This window comes from Pristis pectinata, chromosome 10, assembly GCF_009764475.1.
Source record: "Pristis pectinata isolate sPriPec2 chromosome 10, sPriPec2.1.pri, whole genome shotgun sequence".
In the NCBI taxonomy this organism is placed as follows: domain Eukaryota; kingdom Metazoa; phylum Chordata; class Chondrichthyes; order Rhinopristiformes; family Pristidae; genus Pristis; species Pristis pectinata.
In genome coordinates this window covers 11224760-11242508 of record NC_067414.1, presented here as the reverse complement: position 1 = coordinate 11242508, position 17749 = coordinate 11224760, and the positions used below count along the sequence as shown (strand labels likewise).

Sequence of the window (17749 nt, the reverse complement as noted above, 5' to 3'; positions counted from 1 at the left end):
AGGGGAAACAGGATTCCTAAATACCTGACTGTTCTCTCAGTAAAGCAGGTCTGTCATTTTTCAAACCAGTGTGGTTGACTTTGAGCATTACACTGTTGTTATGTCATTTGGAGGAATTTAACAATGGAAAAACACGTTAGCAGTAATCAAAATCCTACTGATGTCAGTAGTCAAATTTCCCAGTGGATACCAAGACACTCAGAAATGGGCACAATATAGGTTCACTCTGGGACCAGTTTTTTTAACATCACTGCACAAACTGACTCTGGTAAGAATGAACCATGGCTGATACTATAGGTTAGAACTGCTGCATACAGGCGCTGGGTGTCCCAGGCAAGATAGACATGCCTTGGTTTGATGTGATCCAGCCGTGGAACTACGTGAAGAAATTGCTAGGCCATGCCCTTTTCTGCGGTGGAAATAGTTTCCCCACATTTACTCAAAATCATTTAGGATTTTGAGTATTTCTCAAATGTCCTCTCAATGTTCTCTGTTGCAAGCAATAAACTCCAGTTTCTCTAATCAAGGTGCCGAGACTGTACCTGGACATCCACTAAGGGATTGCACTGAAAATTATTCCAGAGCTGCACCTTCCTTTTGTTCTTCCTACGGCTGGTGGCAGTTTAACAAACCGAGACCAAAGTAACTGGACAACAGCCATTTGATAAGCTGAAAACAACAGCTGACTTCCAACCTCACCTTTGACATGAGATATTTGAAGGGTTCCAATTATTTTTATCCTGCACCCTGCAACAATCCACAAACGTCAGCCAACAAATTAAAGTAATGAAATATTTTCAGGACTTACCCTTACGGATTTTGCTTCCTGACCCTTTAGTTCTTCATCCTGCACAACGCTTTTGCTTTCATTCTCGTTTTCACCCTCAGATTCAGCTATTGGTGATGTAACACTTGCAACCTTTTCCTTTTCGTCTTTGTGATCAAGGTCATCATGACCCTTTTCACATTCTTTCTTCTGTTTTCCTGCTTTATGGTCTCCTTGCAGTGATGTTGGAAATTGAATGTTGGCTGACTTGCAATAATCCTCAAAGCCACATAAGTATCTGGGGAAAAAATACATTTAAGGCTCTAAATTAATGGCTAGTTCTATCAACAATCCAGCATGGGTACAATAGGCCAAACAGCCTCATTCTTGGCTATATTTCTACCTCACCTGGCTGGACCAGCATTTGGAGGGTAAGTTTAGCATGGATAATTTTGGGACATGCTTCAGTCAAATGCTGAAAGAACATGCTAAAAATTGGCTCGAGTGCCAAAATCATTTGTAGTTTACCCAACTTCTGCTTTTGCTTGGCTGGTGAACACAAAGGAAAAACTGAACAAGACCATCCTATCTGAACAGGGTCACTGCTTCCACTGCCATATGTACTACCCATCCCATCAGTTTACTTCATGGTATCATTATGAACAATGAGTCAGAAATTAAACCTCAGTCACTAACCATAAATGCGCAAGGTAGTGAGTACGTGCTGTATTTCACTTCTGAAATTCAGTTCATTGTCTTCATTTGACATTCTAACCATTTCAATGTAAGCAAGTTGCTCCTTATTCCTCTGTTGGATTTGTTGGCAATTTCAAGGCCCAATCTTTAACCAGTCTTTAAAATTTTGATGGATTTTGATCACTTTTAAAGGATAAACAGGAAAAGATTATTTTATCTGATTGGGCAGTGAGGGATTTTTGCTCATTTCCAACAGCCAGAGAGTAGCTGAGACAGTTTACTTCCACAGATGGGAGTGGAGATACACACCACCATATCTTTCAAAGGATGAACTGAGAAACGTTCAGATCAACTACATATGGGGAGAACCCGGATAAGTGTGAAGTGATACACTTCAGGAGATCGAATTTGAAGGCAGAATACAAGGTTAATGCAAGGACCCTTAGCAGCGTGGAAGAACATAGGGATCTTGGGGTCCACGTCCATAGATCCCTCAGGTTGCCACGTAGGTCAATAGGGTTGTTAAGAAGGCATATGGTGTGTTGGCCTTCATTAGTCGAGGTATTGAGTTCAAGAGCCGCGAGGTGATGTTGCAGCTCTATAGAACTCTGGTCAGACCACACTTGGAGTATTGTGTTCCGTTCTGGTCGCCTCATTATAGGAAGGATGTGGAAACTTTAGAGAGGGTGCAGAGGAGATTTACCAGAATGTTGCCTGGATTAGACAGCATATCTTCTGAGGATAGGTTGAGCAAGCTAGGGCTTTTCTCTTTGGAGAGAAGGAAGTTGAGAGGTGACTTGATGGAGGTGTACAAGATGATAAGATGCATAGATCAAGTGGACAGTCAGAGACTTTTTCCCAGGGCGACAATGGCTAACACGAGGGGACATAATCTTAAGGTGATTGGAGGAAGGTGATTGGAGGGGATGTCAGGGGTAAGTTTTTTTTTTCACAAAGAGTGGTGGGTGCGTGGAACACACTGCCTGCAGAGGTTGTGGGGGCAGATACATTACGGACATTTAAGAGACTCTTAGACGCATGAATGATAGAAAAATAGGGGGCTATGTGGGAGGGAAGGGTTAGATAGATCTTAGAGCAGGATAAAATGTCAACACAACATTGTGGGCCGAAGGGCCTGTACTGTGCTGTAGTGTTCTATGTTCTATAACATGGGACTGATGGACTTGGTTCTGAAGTGCCATGATTCAATGTTGTAAAATTATGTTAAATGCAATAAACCACTTAATGTAAATAAGAAAATTAATAGCCTCGGGGGCACCTTACCAAGAACAAGAACGTAATAAGAGTAGTTTGAGAATCATTTGGGACCAAAGTCAACTTTCAAAAGGGAACATTACTGAAAAATATTATTAACATTTCCTCAAGTGTAACACAAAGAGAATTCACAATTAAAAAGCTCCACATTAATGCCGTTTACATGATGAGTTGTTTAAAATATTTTGAATTTACCTAAACAACAATGTAGACAACATTGATTAAAACTTCTCATATTTCACAGCAAATCCTCCCTTCAAAAGCAGTTCTTTTTGCCCTCTATCACGTACTGAACCATGGAAAACAGGAGGGGAGCATTCTGTTGATAATGATTGAGTTGGCATTTTATAATTTATGCAATTAGCTGCACACTCCCCTCCACCAGTATTATCCCTATATCCCTGAAAAAGATTTCCTTTTCAAGTATTTACTCAATTTCCTGTCCAAAGGTAGGACTGAATCTTCCACTGCCTTTTCATGTCATGCATTCCAGATCATAGCGATGAGCTGCATAAATAACATTGTCCTCATTTCCCCTCTCGTCCCTTTGCCAACTGTCTTTAACTTACATCCTCTGGTTACCAACTCTCCTGCCAACAAAACCATTCTTCTTCGTTACTCATTTAATCTGCTTGCAATACTCAACACTTCTGTTAAAGCACCACTTAACACACCTTGTGTTTATCCAAGAAATTGTTGCCTTCTAACTTGGTTACCTGGGTGGTCTTTTTAAAAAGCAGTAAAGGGTGGATGATTACATAACAACTTCAACCTTGGACAGTCAACAAAACAAAAACAATTAATCCTGTAATGCCACAACATGAAAATACTGAACATAGATTCAACTCTTAATGAATGACCTTGGACAGTACAAAGTAACTTGGGAAAAATAATTTTCCATTTTATGTAATGTAAAGTTAAAGTGTCATTTCCAAACACTATCTTTGCCCCTTTTCAATGAAAATTTGATGGAGACTACTCCAATAACATAAAGCAGGTATTTGTACCATCACTCGGAGGTTCCACGTCCCAGTTCTCAAGGTGATCAGTACTGAAGAACAAAGAAACAGAATCCGGTATTCAGTCCTCCAAGCCTAATTCTGCTGTCCAGTTTACCACATGGCTGATTTGCACCTTACTGTCACTTGCATATCTTGGTTCTCTAACACTTGATACTCTTGCCAACAAAGTGCTATCAGTCTCAATTTTGAAGTTTTAACGTCTCAACCAAAAGGCAGCACCATGACATTGCAGCACTCGGTAAGTACTGCATTGTACTCCATCTGTACTTCCTCTTTGGCAGTCCCTCAGAGTTAAGCAGGACTTGCTTTCACTGCAGTTCTGTGGGCTCAAAGGTGGTAGTCAGCCACAAATGGTGTTCAATGGTGGATGGGTAGTTTAGGAGGTGGTGTGCACCTTCCAAGTTTTTCACGATCCACCATTCATGATGGGCTTCCATGTGCGCCAACGAATGGAAGGGCCCTGGGGAGTATTGAGGAATAGAGGGACCTTAGTATACAAGTCCAAGGACCCCTGAAGATGGCAGCCCAGGCAGATAAGGCGATGAAGGTGGCATATGGCATACTAAGCTGCATTAGCCAGGGCACAGAATGCAAGAGCAGATTATGGTACAGCTTTATAAAACATTGGTGAGGACACAACTAGGGTACTATGTGCAGTTCAGTCACTATACTATAGGAAGGTCATGATTGTACTAGAGAGGGAGATTCACCAGGATGTTTGCTGGGATGGAGTGTTTCAGTATCGAGGAGAGACTGGAGAAGATGGATTTGTTTTCCTTGGAGTAGGGGAGTCTGCGGGGTGACCTGATTGAGGTATACAAAGTTATAAGGGGCATAGACAGGGTAGATTGTAGGAAGCTTTTCTTTGTAATAGAGGTGTCAAAAACTAGTGGACATTGGTTCAGGGTAAGGGGTTTATAAGGGAATGGAGGAAGAATTTTTTCATCCAAGGCATGGTTGGAATCTAGAATGCACTGCCTTAGTGGGTGGTGGAAGCGGGTACTCTTGCGACATTTAAAAGGTATCCAGACAAGCACTTGAATTTCCAAGGCATAGAAGCCTATGATCCAAGCACTGGTACATGGGCTGTGTGTGGAGGTAATTGATGGTTGGCATGGATGTAGTGGGCTGAAGGGCTGTTTCTGTGCTGTACGACTCTGTGACATGGACTCTAGGCTCCCTCGACATTCCTTCTCCATCTTGAGCAGTTGTGAGCCAGGGATTCCCACAAGTGAATGGCCAGGGAGTCACACAAAACAATGGAAACCTTGCACTTTTCCCAGGAAGGCTTGAAATTATCCTTGAATTGTTTCCCCTGTCCACCTGGTAATTTCTTGTTGTGCAAAGTTTGGGCAAGCTTCAGGAGTCTTGGGTTGGACGCGTGCAATGCAACCTACCTATTGCGGCAGACTGTAATTGGAGCTTTGATGCCAGGTACAGATGCTTGGCCTGCGAGTGGATGCCAACATTGACTCATTTATTTGGAATGGAAGTGGATTTGGAAGATTTTGTGGAGACAATATTGGCGGGATTTCTCCGGTGCTCCAAGGTGTCTGCAGCTGCTAGCCTGTGTTTTAGATGCAGACAGGAGGATGGGGATCACTGCTGACTGGTAGACTATGATTTTTATACTGTGTCTGAGATCTTGATCAACAAATATTCTTTTCCTCAGATGGCAAATGGCTGTGCTGGCAAGGTGAAAGTGATGGAGACTTTCATTACTGATATCTGACTTTGCTGAGAGGTGTTTGTTGACAACGGAAAGTGTGTACAAAAGCTAGGATGTCATGTTACAGATGTACAAAATGCTGGCTAGGCCGCACTTGCAGTACTGTGTGCAGTTCTGGTCACCACATTATAAGAAGCAGGTGGTTATGCTAGAGAGGGTGCAGAGAATATTCACAAGGATGTCCCCTTTGACACTCACCAACTTTTACCGATGCACCATAGAAAGCATCCTATCAGGATGTATCACAGCTTGGTACGACAACAGCTCTGCCCAGGACCGCAAGAAACTGCAGAGAGTTGTGGACATAGCCCAGCGCATCACAGACACCAGCCTCCCCTCCTTGGACTCTGTCTTTACCTCTTGCTGCCTTGGCGAAGCAGCCAGCATAATCAAAGACCCCACCCACCCAGGTCATTCTCTCTTCTCTCCCCTTCCATCAGGTAGAAGATACAGGAGCCTGAGGGCACGTACCACCAGACTTAAGGACAGCCTCTACACTGTGATAAGACTATTGAACCTTTCCCTTATACGATGAGATGGACTCTGACCTCACAATCTACCTTGTTGTGACTTTGCACCTTATTGCACTGCACTTTCTCTGTAGCTGTGACACTTTACTCTGTACTGTTACTGTTTTTACCCTGTACTACATCAATGCACTCTGTACTAACTCAATGCAACTGCACTGTGTAATGAACTGACCTGTACGATCAGTATGCAAGACAAGTTTTTCAATGTACCTCAGTATAAGTGACAATAATAAACCAATACCAATACATGGATTAGAGGGCTTGAGTTATCAGGAGAGATTGGATAGTCTATGTCTGTTTTGCCCGGAGCAAAGGAGGCTGAGAGGTGACATGATAGAGTGTATAAAATTATGAGAGGCACAGTTATGGTAGATAGAGTCTGTTTTCCATGACAGAGGTATCTAAAACTAGAGGGCATAGGTTAAAGGTGAAAAAAAGGTTTAAAGGCGATTTCAGGGAAAAATTTTCCACACAAAGAGTAGTTGGTATCTGGAAAGAGCTGCCAGAAGAGGTGGAGGAGTCAGGAACAGTAACAACATGCAAGAGGTATCTTGACGGGTACTTGAATGAGTAGGACATAGAGGGATATGGAATTAATGCAGGCACGTGGGATTAGTATGGATAGGCATGATGATTGTCATAGGTTCGGTGGGCCAAAGGGCTGATTCCGATGCTGTACAATTCTGTAGTTCATTTTTCCAGAGTCTCATTATGGACTTTTGCTATTCAAGGGGAGGCACAGTGTTTTATGGCAGAGACAGACTGTCAGAAGACCTTGGTTTTGCAGATAGTTAGTTGTAAGGCTCAGGACTTGGGCCTCAGCTGCTCAATGTAAACATACATAAGTGTCAGCTGCATATTGCAGCTTAATGACCGAGGCTCAGGTGACCTTGGTTCTGGCAGACAGCAAGGACTCCACTGTAACTGTTGCAGTCAATTTGTCTGCTTTCTTGAAAATTAAAACAATTAAGGCATCCATTAGCACTGCATTTGAAGTGTGAGCCTAAAATCACCTGTTCAACATTTTGGATTGAGGCTTGCACTCACAGCCTTGAAGCTCTAAGATTAGAATGTTATCCACAGCTGACATTGTCAATGCATGGAAGTTTATCACTTTACCCATACGTAAACAGCACATTGAAAATGCTATACATTATAGCAAAATAAATTCTCAATTTATGTTTAAATGTCCAAGAAATTATACCCAAACAATGGACTTACTTCCTGTATGCACACTTGACATTGTAACCTGCAGCGGAGTTCATCACAGGGATTCCTAGATCCTGATAGACCTGCTTCCACACAGCACCACTTTCAATCTATGGGGACAAAATTCAGTAGACGAGTAACATCACATTGAGACAGAAAAATGAAAACACCAAAAATTCTATCCCAGTGTGCAATGTAGTTCAAAAGCCAACTAAGCCAAATGCACTGCTGCTCACCTGACACTATACTAACTAATAGAAACCGGTAATGTTGGAAACATTCAGCAGGTTGGATCATGTCTATGCAGACAGAAAGTTCAATGATTGAAGTTGGATCTTTCATCATACAAATCAACTTTTCCTAGTTTTAGTCAGTTACAGAACCAGGGAAAAGGTTGGCTGGGAAGGCAACAGATTTATGATAGGATAGAAGGCAAGAGAGATCAAATGCCAAATGGTCACGACAAAAGGGGGTAATAATGGGATAGTTTTTTTGAGAAAAGAGATCCAGAGGAAATATAAATGGTTATGGCAACGATGCAGCCACTAGAGACACCTTTAGTCTAGGAAGAGTGCGGTACATAGACACCTAGAGTGTGAACCAGTCTACCAATCATGATCTCCTTCCCCATCTTCAGCCACATCTCCTCCATTCCAGGCGCCGGCCTCTCTACCTCCACCACCCCCACTGGCTCCAGTGCAAATATCCTGCATTACCCAGCACATGTTGGCTGAGAGAAAATGGAAGTGGCATTTAAGATTAATATTTGAGTTCATAAGACTGCAAAGTGTCTGAAAGATGAAATGTTTGTCCTCAAGTCCATATGAAATATCAATGGAACAATGCAGGTAGCCAAGGACAAAGTCAGAGTGGGAGCTGTGCAGAGAATTAAAGTCGGAAGTAATGAAAAGTTTAAGGTCACATTTGGAACTGAACATGGATGTTCAGCAAAATGACAACCCAACCTGTACGTAGCCTCTCCAGTGTCGATGAGACCACATCCTGAACAGCAAATAGTTCAATAAACTGGACATCCTATTGGTGGAGAGAAATTGGTAGTTTGATGCAAGTTAAGGAGAATAGATATCTATGGTGGGCTTTAAAGGATATGCTCATGGCCAAAGGTGGTGAATAGGCAACTGTAACTATTAACTGGCTCTCTACAAGGACCCTTGCTATTTGTGATGATTGGGCAGGCATAGAGAATTTCCACCATCTCAGTTCTCCCTTTTCTATGAATTGATGGGTCACATCGCACAGTGCTTGTTGGATACAACTACAATGGAGTGAGTCATCCTATTTTTCCCACCTCTGACTAATGATTCAGACCTCTCTACCCAGCATAAATGACATCTCCCATTAGTGAGCTGGCTCTTCTTATCGACTGAAATAAGATCTCTTGCACAACGTAGACTGGATTGTGTGCTCAGCGAACAATGGACACGTTATCCTTTCTAGATTACATGTAGTATTTTCATCGCACACTTACAACTGTAATTAAAATTAGTTTTGCTAGACACTTGCAACATACTACAGAGATTCTTTTACAGACAGAGTCATTCACAGAAGGAAAATAATAATAAAGGTTGCTAAGTCAACCAACAGTGAAGCAGTTTCCAATCAATTCAAAGGATGCAATGGACAAAAAGTCATCAGTTGTATTCATTTTGAATGAGTTGAAGCTGGAAGGCCGTCTGGGAGATTGATGGAGGGAGTCAGGTCTTGGAGATAACAAAACTATCATGTAATTTAGCAGGAGCATGCAACAACATGTATCGATTTAAAGGCCAATAATGCATACTGAAAACTGCTTCTAACATCTGTGTGGACCACTAGTCATCCCTTGCCAGCTGAATGACAATGTGGTAAAGGCTTTCCTTTAAACCATCCAACCAGAAGGGAGGGCTCTATTATTCTCAGTTGATGTCATTCTCAAAATTTTGTACAGAGCTGCACCTTGCCCCACTAACCCTCATCCATTTGTTGCCACCTTTTCATCAGATGAAATACAATCACCAGATTCTGATAACAAACTTTGAAAAACAGTTATCTTGATGAAGGTAGACTGAGAGATGAACCACTTTACCCAGAAAATGGACATAAGATTCCATGAAGCATAAGGGAGGGAGAGAGTTATGTAGACACGGTGCATCAGGTGACAGTCACCCCCCTTAGGGTAGGTACATCTGAGGTTCAGCAGGCAGACAGGACAGAAAACCCCGGAGGCTGTTCCCCTCAGTAACAAGTTTTCTGCCTTGGAAGCTGCTGAGGGGGATGACCTGCAGGGGCCTAGCTGCAGTTACCAGGTCTCTGGCACTGGGACTGGTACTGCTGCTCAGAAGGGAAGGGTGGGAAAGAGACATGCGGTAGTGATAGGGGACTCGATAGTCAGGGAAACAGACAGGAGGTTCTGTGGCAGTGAGCATGAATCCCAGATGGTATGTTGCCTCCCAGGTGCCAGGGTCCGGGGTGTCACTGATTGGGTCCACAGAATTCTTGAGTGGGAGGGAGAGCAGCCAGAAGTTGTGGTCCATACTGGCACCAATGACATAGGTAGGAAGGGGGATGAGGTCCTGAAGAGTGAGTTCAGGGAGCTAGGCAGAAAGTTGAGGAACAGGACTTCAAGGGTAGCAATCTCGGGATTGCTGCCAGTGCCACGTGATAGTGAAGGTAGGAATAGGAGGAGGTGGCAGATAAATGCGTGGCTGAGAAGCTGGTGCAGGAGGGAGGGTTTTAGATTTCTGGATCATTGGGATCTCTTCTCGGGAAGGTGGGACCTGTACAGAGAGGACGGGTTACACCCGAACCAGAAGGGGGCCAATATCCTTGCAGCGAGATTTGCTAGGGTGGTTCGGGAGGGTTTAAACTAGTTTGTGAGGGGGAAGGGAACCGGAGGAGTAGGTCAGAGGAAGAAGGGAATGGGGAAAAGTTAGATCAAACAGGTAGAGAGGCTTTAGGGAAGGAGAAGCAGAATACAGGCTGTAAAAGCAGTAAGGTAGATGGACTGAAGTGTGTTTACTTAAATGCAAGAAGTGTCAGGAATAAGAGGGATGAACTGAGGGCTTGGATAAGTATGGGGGACTATGATATCGTGGCTATTACTGAGACGTGGCTGACGTCAGGAGAGGAGTGGATATTGAATATTCCTGGTTTTCGGTGTTTTAAGAGGGATAGGGAAGGGGGGAGAAGAGGAGGAGGGGTGGTGATACTGGTCAGGGACACTGCTACAGCTGTGGAAAAGCTGGATGTTGTAGAAGGATCATCTCTAGAGTCCGTATGGGTGGAATTAAGGAACAAGAAAGGAGCAGTTACTCTACTATGAGTATTCTATAGGCCCCCCCGGTAGCAGTAGAGATATAGAGGAGCAGATTGGCAGGCAGTGTTTGGAGAGAAGCAAAAATAACAGGGTTGTTATAATGGGAGACTTCAACTTCCCAAATATAGACTGGAACCTGCTTAGTGCCAAAGGTTTAGATGGGACGGAATTTGTTAAATGTGTCCAGGAGGGATTCCTGACGCAGTATGTTGACAGGCCGACTAGAGGGAATGCCATGTTAGATCTAGTTTTAGGAAATGAACCGGGACAGGTGAAGGATCTATTGGTGGGTGAGCATTTGGGAGACAGTGACCATTGCTCCATAACCTTTAAAATTGTCATGGACAGGGACAGGTGCAGAGAGGACAAGAGGTTTTTCAATTGGGGAAGGGCGAACTACAAGGCTATAAGGAGAGAACTTGGGAGTGTAAATTGGGATGTCCTTTTTGAAGGAAAATGTACCATGGAGATGTGGTCGATGTTCAGGGATCTTATGCAGGATGTTAGGGATAAATATGTCCCGGTGAGGCAGAGAAGGAATGGCAGGGTGAAGGGACCATGGGTGATGAGAGAGGTGGAATGACTTGTTAGGGAGAAGAAGGTAGCATACGTGAGGTATAAGCAGCAAGGTTCAGACAGGGCCCGTGAGGAATATAGGGTAGCAAGGAAGGAACTTAAAGGGCTGAGGAGAGCTAGAAGGGGACATGAAAAGGCTTTGGCTAGTAGGGTTAAGGAAAATCCCAAGGCCTTTTTCAAGTACGTGAAGGGTGGGAGGATGGCTAGGGTGAAGGTAGGTCCGATTCAGGACAAAGGTGGGAGAATTTGCCTGGAGGCGGCGGAAGTGGGAGAAGTTCTCAATGAGTACTTCTCTTCGGTATTCACCAGGGAGAGGGGTCTTGATGATGCGGAAGGGAGTGCTGGTAGGGGTAATGTTCTCGAGGTTGTTGATATCAAGAGGGAGGATGTGTTGAAGTTGTTAAATAATATTAAGACAGATAAATCTCCGGGGCCTGACGGGATTTTCCCCAGGCTGCTTCGAGAGGCTAGGGAGGAGATTGCTGAACTGCTGGTAAGGATCTTTGAGTCCTCGTTGTCTACGGGGGTGGTGCCGGAGGATTGGAGGGTTGCGAATGTTGTGCCCTTGTTCAAAAAAGGTAATAGGGATAGGCCAGGGAATTATAGACCGGTGAGTCTCACGTCTGTGGTGGGTAAGCTGTTAGAAAGGATTCTAAGGGATAGGATTTATGAACACCTTGAGAATCATGGACTGATTAGGGACAGCCAGCATGGCTTTGTGAAGGGAAGATCTTGCCTCAACAGCCTGATAGAGTTCTTTGAGGAGGTGACCAGGAAGATTGATGAGGGCAGTGCAGTGGATGTGGTTTACGTGGATTTTAGTAAGGCGTTTGATAAGGTTCCTCATGGTAGGCTTCTTCAGAAGGTCAGAGGCCAAGGGATCCAAGGAAGCTTGGCTGTGTGGATTAGGAATTGGCTTGCATGTAGAAAGCAGAGGGTTGTGGTGGAAGGAGTGCCCTCGGATTGGAAGGCAGTGACTAGTGGTGTCCTGCAGGGATAGGTTTTGGGACCTCTACTTTTTGTGATATTTATAGATGACTTAGATGAGGGGGTGGAGGGCTGGGTTAGTAAGTTTGCGGACGACACTAAGACAGGCGGTGTTGTGGGTAGTGTGGAGGGCTGTCGGACCTTACAGAGGGATATTGATAGGATGCAGAGCTGGGCTGACAAGTGGCAGATGGAGTTCAATCTGGAGAAGTGTGAGGTGGTACACTTTGGAAGGACAAACTCCAGGGCAGAGTACTGGGTGAATGGCAAGGTACTTGGCAGTGTGGAGGAGCAGAGGGATCTGGGGGTTCATATTCACAGTTCATTGAAAGTTGCCTCACAGGTGGAAAGAGCAGTTAAGAAGGCCAATGGGACATTGGCTTTCATAAATCGCGGGATTGAGTTTAAGAGCCGCGAGGTGATGATGCAGCTTTACAAAACTCTAGTTAGGCCACACTTAGAGTACTGTGTTCAGTTCTGGTCGCCTCATTATAGGAAGGATGTGGAGGCGTTGGAGAGGGTGCAGAGGAGATTTACCAGGATGCTGCCTGGATTGGAGAGTACTGAATACGAGGAGAGGCTTAAGGTGCTAGGGCTTTATTCACTGGAAAGGAGGAGGATGAGAGGAGACATGATAGAGGTATATAAAATACTGAGAGGAATAGATAGAGTAGACAGTCAGCGCCTCCTTCCCAGGGCACCAATGCTCAAGGCGAGAGGTCATGGCTTTGAAGTTATGGGTGGGAGGTTCAGGGGAGATGTCAGGGGGAGGTTTTTCACCCAGAGAGTGGTTGGTGCATGGAATGCACTGCCTGGGGTGGTGGTGGAGGCAGATACATTGAACAGGTTCAAGAGCTTGTTGGATAGGCATATGGAGGAGTGTGGGATGGGGGGATATGCAGGAGGAAGGGGTTAGGTAGTGTGAGGGTGGTTTGATGGACGGCACAACATGGTGGGCCGAAGGGCCTGTTTTGTGCTTATGGTTCTATGCTATAAATCTACCATGAAGCTTGAGAGGTGCAGTCTCTGATATCCTCCCACAGATTTTGTTACAACTTGCAATTATATAATACCTATCACTTAGAAAAATGTTGTCCACAGAGAGGTAACCAAAAACAAAGCATTGTAGGTATTTAATAAGGGATGACCAAATCACAGAGGTAAGTGTTAAAGAGGGGAGTTAGAAAAAAATAAATGGTTTTAAAGAAGGCCTTCCAGATTGTGGGGCCTAGGAGAATGAAAGATCACTGGCCCCAGCTGGAAGGCAAAAGGGACCAGTGAATGAAGATCAGGGGTACAAAGATGGAGGTAGCTGCAGAAATAGGGAGACCAAAGCCGAATAAGGATCTAAATACAGGATTAAAAATTTGGGGACCCAAAATAATGAAGCTCATCAGGGACAGTGTGATAACTGAGCAGAGCTTGTGGAATGGGACAGTGAACGGCAGCAGAACGTTGGATTAACTGAAGTCTGCAGCAGGTAGAAGATGGGTGGCTGTCAGGAGAGCACTGAAGTCAAGTTTTTGAAATGACAAAGTAATTAGGCAACTTAACAAGAGCATACATGAACAAGACGAGAACAAGAACAAGACAAACAAGAACAAGGCGGCACGGTAGTGTAGCGGTTAGCGCAACGCTATTACAGCTCCAGCAATCGGGGTTTGATTCCCGTCGCTGTCTGTAAGGAGTTTGTACGTTCTCCCCGTGTCTGCGTGGGTTTCCTCCGGGTGCTCCGGTTTCCTCCCACATTCCAAAGACGTAAGGGTAGGTTAATTTGGGTTTAAAATGGGCGGCACGGACTCGTTGGGCCAGAAGGGCCTGTTACCACGCTGTAAGTAAAATTAAAAAAAAAAATTTTTTTTTAAATGCCCAATAATACAAACTGAGCTTTTTTTAAAAAGAACATCTGTATGGACTACTGACCTTCTCTTGTCAGTCCTATGATGCATCCAAACTCAATTTTATAAATTTCCCCCAATGTGGACTTTAGCAAAAACAGAGTGCACCCGTATAATAGCAAAGAGACACCGATGGTGGAAATTCCAAGTCACAATTTTCCTTCAATCACTTACCATGCTACACTCAGTAATAACATTTAAAGCAGTTATAATGCTTGCCAACTGTGGAATTCCATAAAGAAATATCAAACCACTGAATCTTATTGATGTATTGTAAACACCTACTGAGACATCCCCTGGAAGTAAGGCACTTACTAACTCTCAATGTCAGTTAACAAAAAGGTAGATTGAAAGGAAATGAAAATTCTCTGTTCCAATAAAATTCAAACCTGACTAAAGCATCTAGCATTATCTGCTAATTGGAGCAGCTGCAATACCATACACTGAAAGATATGAAGTTTCCATAAATTGACTAACTGATACGTTCTTTGGAAAAAAATGGAATCTCTCAAGCCAGGTGATGCAGGCATTGAATGGCTTGTTTGCACTGGCATAAGCTGAACAGGAGTCTTTTTATTCAGTCACTCTCCTTTATCATACTGCTGCAATAAGACTTCTAAAAAAAATCCACACATTACTTTCCATAAAACATATTTGTGCTTGCTTTCCTGTTAAGGACTTCTTCCAGAGACTTTTTTTTAAATATACATTTAAATACTCACATTATCAAATCCTCCCAGTTCATGGACAAGTCTATATAGCTTGAATAAATTCAAATCCCTGTATCCAAGCACAGGGCGTTTGTTGATTGGAGTACCTGAGAGTAAATAAAATAAGACAGACAATACGAAATACTGTTTTCAATAAGAACTTGACAATTATCAATGAATATTGACAGCAAGCTCGTCACATGAATCTCACAATTATATAAAACAAAAGTTAGTCACAATCAAGAGACAAAAGTTCTGATTCCAAGATAGTAGACCATCATGAACCTGCAATGTTTATATTAAAACTTTAGCTTGGCCTCAAAATGTGAGGCTGGATGTCGGCTGAACCTTGCTTTAAAAACTAAAAGTGGTTGATACATTACAGGGATTCAACATCACCCAGACTTATCACAACCAAATCCACAACCTAGAAACCAAGATGACCGAGAAAATCGTAACACTTAAATTAAGCCCCACGTAGCTGATATTCTGACAGTATCACTCCGAGTTTGCTGGGAACTCATGGGACATGCTTTAAAGTTTAAAACAAAAAATGCCACGACAAGTCCCCTCACCTCGATCCTCCATGAACTTGTACAGTTGTTGCAGGAAATTCTCCCTTTCCTCTGGAAAAGGCTCCACCTCTTCCTAAATATTTGGTGCAGCGGCAGGAAATGGTGGGCAAGATACAGGGGGAGAAAAAAAAAGAGAAAATAAATAAATAAATGTTTTTTAGATTATAAGACTATAAACTGCCGAGAGTACAAACTATAAAACTTATAAAGAAAGAATGAAAATCAAGCTCTTTTTTTTTAAAAACTTTAAGATGAGAAGAATCAAGGCAGAAATTCCATCAGCATACTTGAAACACGTTGACAATAACGGGGAAAGGGAGAGAAAATGGAATTGTATTAAAGCTATAAAATTAACACAACTTTTTTTCGAGGCCTCTTCACTTAATCTTGAGCCAGCTGCTCGCCTAAGAGAACTCGTTTATTCTGCTAGCAACTAGTTCAAGACCAAGAAAATCACTGGAAGAACAACAACTATGATTGTTCTCACCCTTTATAATGTTGCATGGTGACACAATTTGCTTTATGGTATTTTGAATTTCTCATTAGTGAGAGGAAGTAAATTACTTTGGGCTCCTGATTATGCTAGTTCAGTGTTCACAGAAATGTAAAGCACACAAGAATACCTCTGTACTTTTGAAAATGTGTTATCGGGGACAGTGGTAACCTCAAGGAAAAGTACGAGCTCCCAAGAACAATAGGTGGGATGCACGCACAGTTGCTTTGCTCTGATTACAATGTCAAAAACTAAGGTGCATGTACCTCAGGAAAAGATGTCGGCCACTTAGGTCTGAGATGAAGAAAAACTGCTTTAATCAGAAGACTGAATTCTCTATCTCAGAGGATTATAGATGCTCAGATAGTGAGTATCCTCAAAACTGAGTCCAACACAGTCGTTTTCCCAGGGTTGGGGAATCAAGAACTAGAGGGCATAGGTTTGGGGTGAGTGGGGAGAGATTTAATAGGCACCTGAGAGGCAATTTTTTCACCAAAAGGGTGGTCAGTATATGGAGTGAGATGCCAGAGGAAGTGGATGAGGCAGGTACATTAACAACACTTAAAAAGGTACTTGGGCAGGTACAAGGATAGGAAAGGTTTAGAGGGATATGGGCCAAATGTGGGCAAATGGGACCAGTTTAAGATGGGAATCTTGGTTGGCATGGACCAGTTGGGCCGAAGGGGCAGTTTCCGTGCTGTATGACTATGACACATCCTAGGACAGTGAGGGATATGGGGACATAGGGATAGTGGACAAGGTACAGATCAGCGCTGACTGTATTGAATGGCAGAGAGCCACAAAGGTCCTTTTGGTCTACTGTTGCTTCTGTTTTTAATGATCTCTCAAATGAATACAAAAGACCACACTATTTTTAAGATGAGCAGAGGATTTTACCCCAGAATTCTGACCAATATTTATCCCACAATCACCTGAAAATCATTCTCTGCACACTATCACAACATCATTTACAGTGGTGGCTGTACTTTAACCTGTTGCTGCATTTCCTACATTCCAATTAGGTTGTGCAAGTGCAACCAAAAATGCTGGAAAACATCATAGTATGGTAGGCAACTGGTCAAACGAAAATAATGTAGGGTACAAATAAAAATGTTGCTTTGTTGTTAACATTGGAACTGTTTATAAACCATTGCACAGGAAATAAGATGTGCAAGGATGCCAGGGGGTGGGCTTGCTGGGTTAAGAAAGTTCTACACCTAGGACTTTTGAAAATAATTAACAAAAACATCTTTCATTAGCAAACTTAAAAATACTGACAATAGATAAAAGGAAAAACAAAATGAGTGTAACAGAAGCAATACAGCAACCAGTGAAAATGCAATGGATACCTAGTGATACTCTTCAGTTCTTGAATATGTTAAAATAAGAGTGAAAAAAATGCTCTGAAAGTAACAAGGTCTGCTTTCATGCAGTGCACTTCTGTGAGGAGCAAATCCAGAATCTTCAAAGATCAAATTTACAGTCCACAAACTGGAGGATGAAGGGGGACCTGACAGAGGTGTATAAGATGATGAGAGGCATTGATCAGGTGGATAGTCAGAGGCTTTTCCCCACGGCTGAAATGGTGGCCACAAGAGGACACAGGTTTAAGGTGCTGGGGAGTAGGTATAGAGGAGATGTCACGGGTAAGTTTTTTACTCAGAGAGTGGTGAGTGCGTGGAATGGGCTGCCGGCAATGGTGGTGGAGGCGGATACGATAGGGTCTATTAAGAGACTGTTGGATAGGTACATGGAGCTGAGAAAAATAGAGGGCTATGGGTAAGCCTAGTAACTTCTAGGGTAGGGACATGTTCGGCACAGCTTTGTGGGCTGAAGGGCCTGAATTGTGCTGTAGGTTTTCTATGTTCTATGTTCTATTTTGCTCAAAAGGTCCATACAATACTGACCTCACTAGCCTTCGTTCACTTGATCCACCTCACCCTATTAGCATACGGGTCCTCCCCAGT

General features: G+C 43.2%; 1 protein-coding gene across 4 annotated transcripts in view; it reads right to left on the bottom strand.

Annotated features, from left to right (window-relative positions):
* Positions 1 to 17749, bottom strand: part of arid4b (AT-rich interaction domain 4B) — a 123739-nt gene that overhangs the window by 41769 nt on the left and 64221 nt on the right. For all 4 annotated transcript variants that reach the window (XR_007957025.1, XM_052025003.1, XM_052025005.1 and 1 more), the window contains 4 exons: positions 15290 to 15362; positions 14727 to 14821; positions 7240 to 7337; positions 809 to 1064 (listed from right to left, as the gene is read on the bottom strand). Coding sequence is in view for 3 of the 4 variants with exons in the window: in XM_052025003.1 (XP_051880963.1) it covers positions 809 to 1064; positions 7240 to 7337; positions 14727 to 14821; positions 15290 to 15362 (522 nt within the window). In the remaining variant the exon portion in view is untranslated. The remainder of the gene's footprint in view (positions 1 to 808; positions 1065 to 7239; positions 7338 to 14726; positions 14822 to 15289; positions 15363 to 17749) is intronic.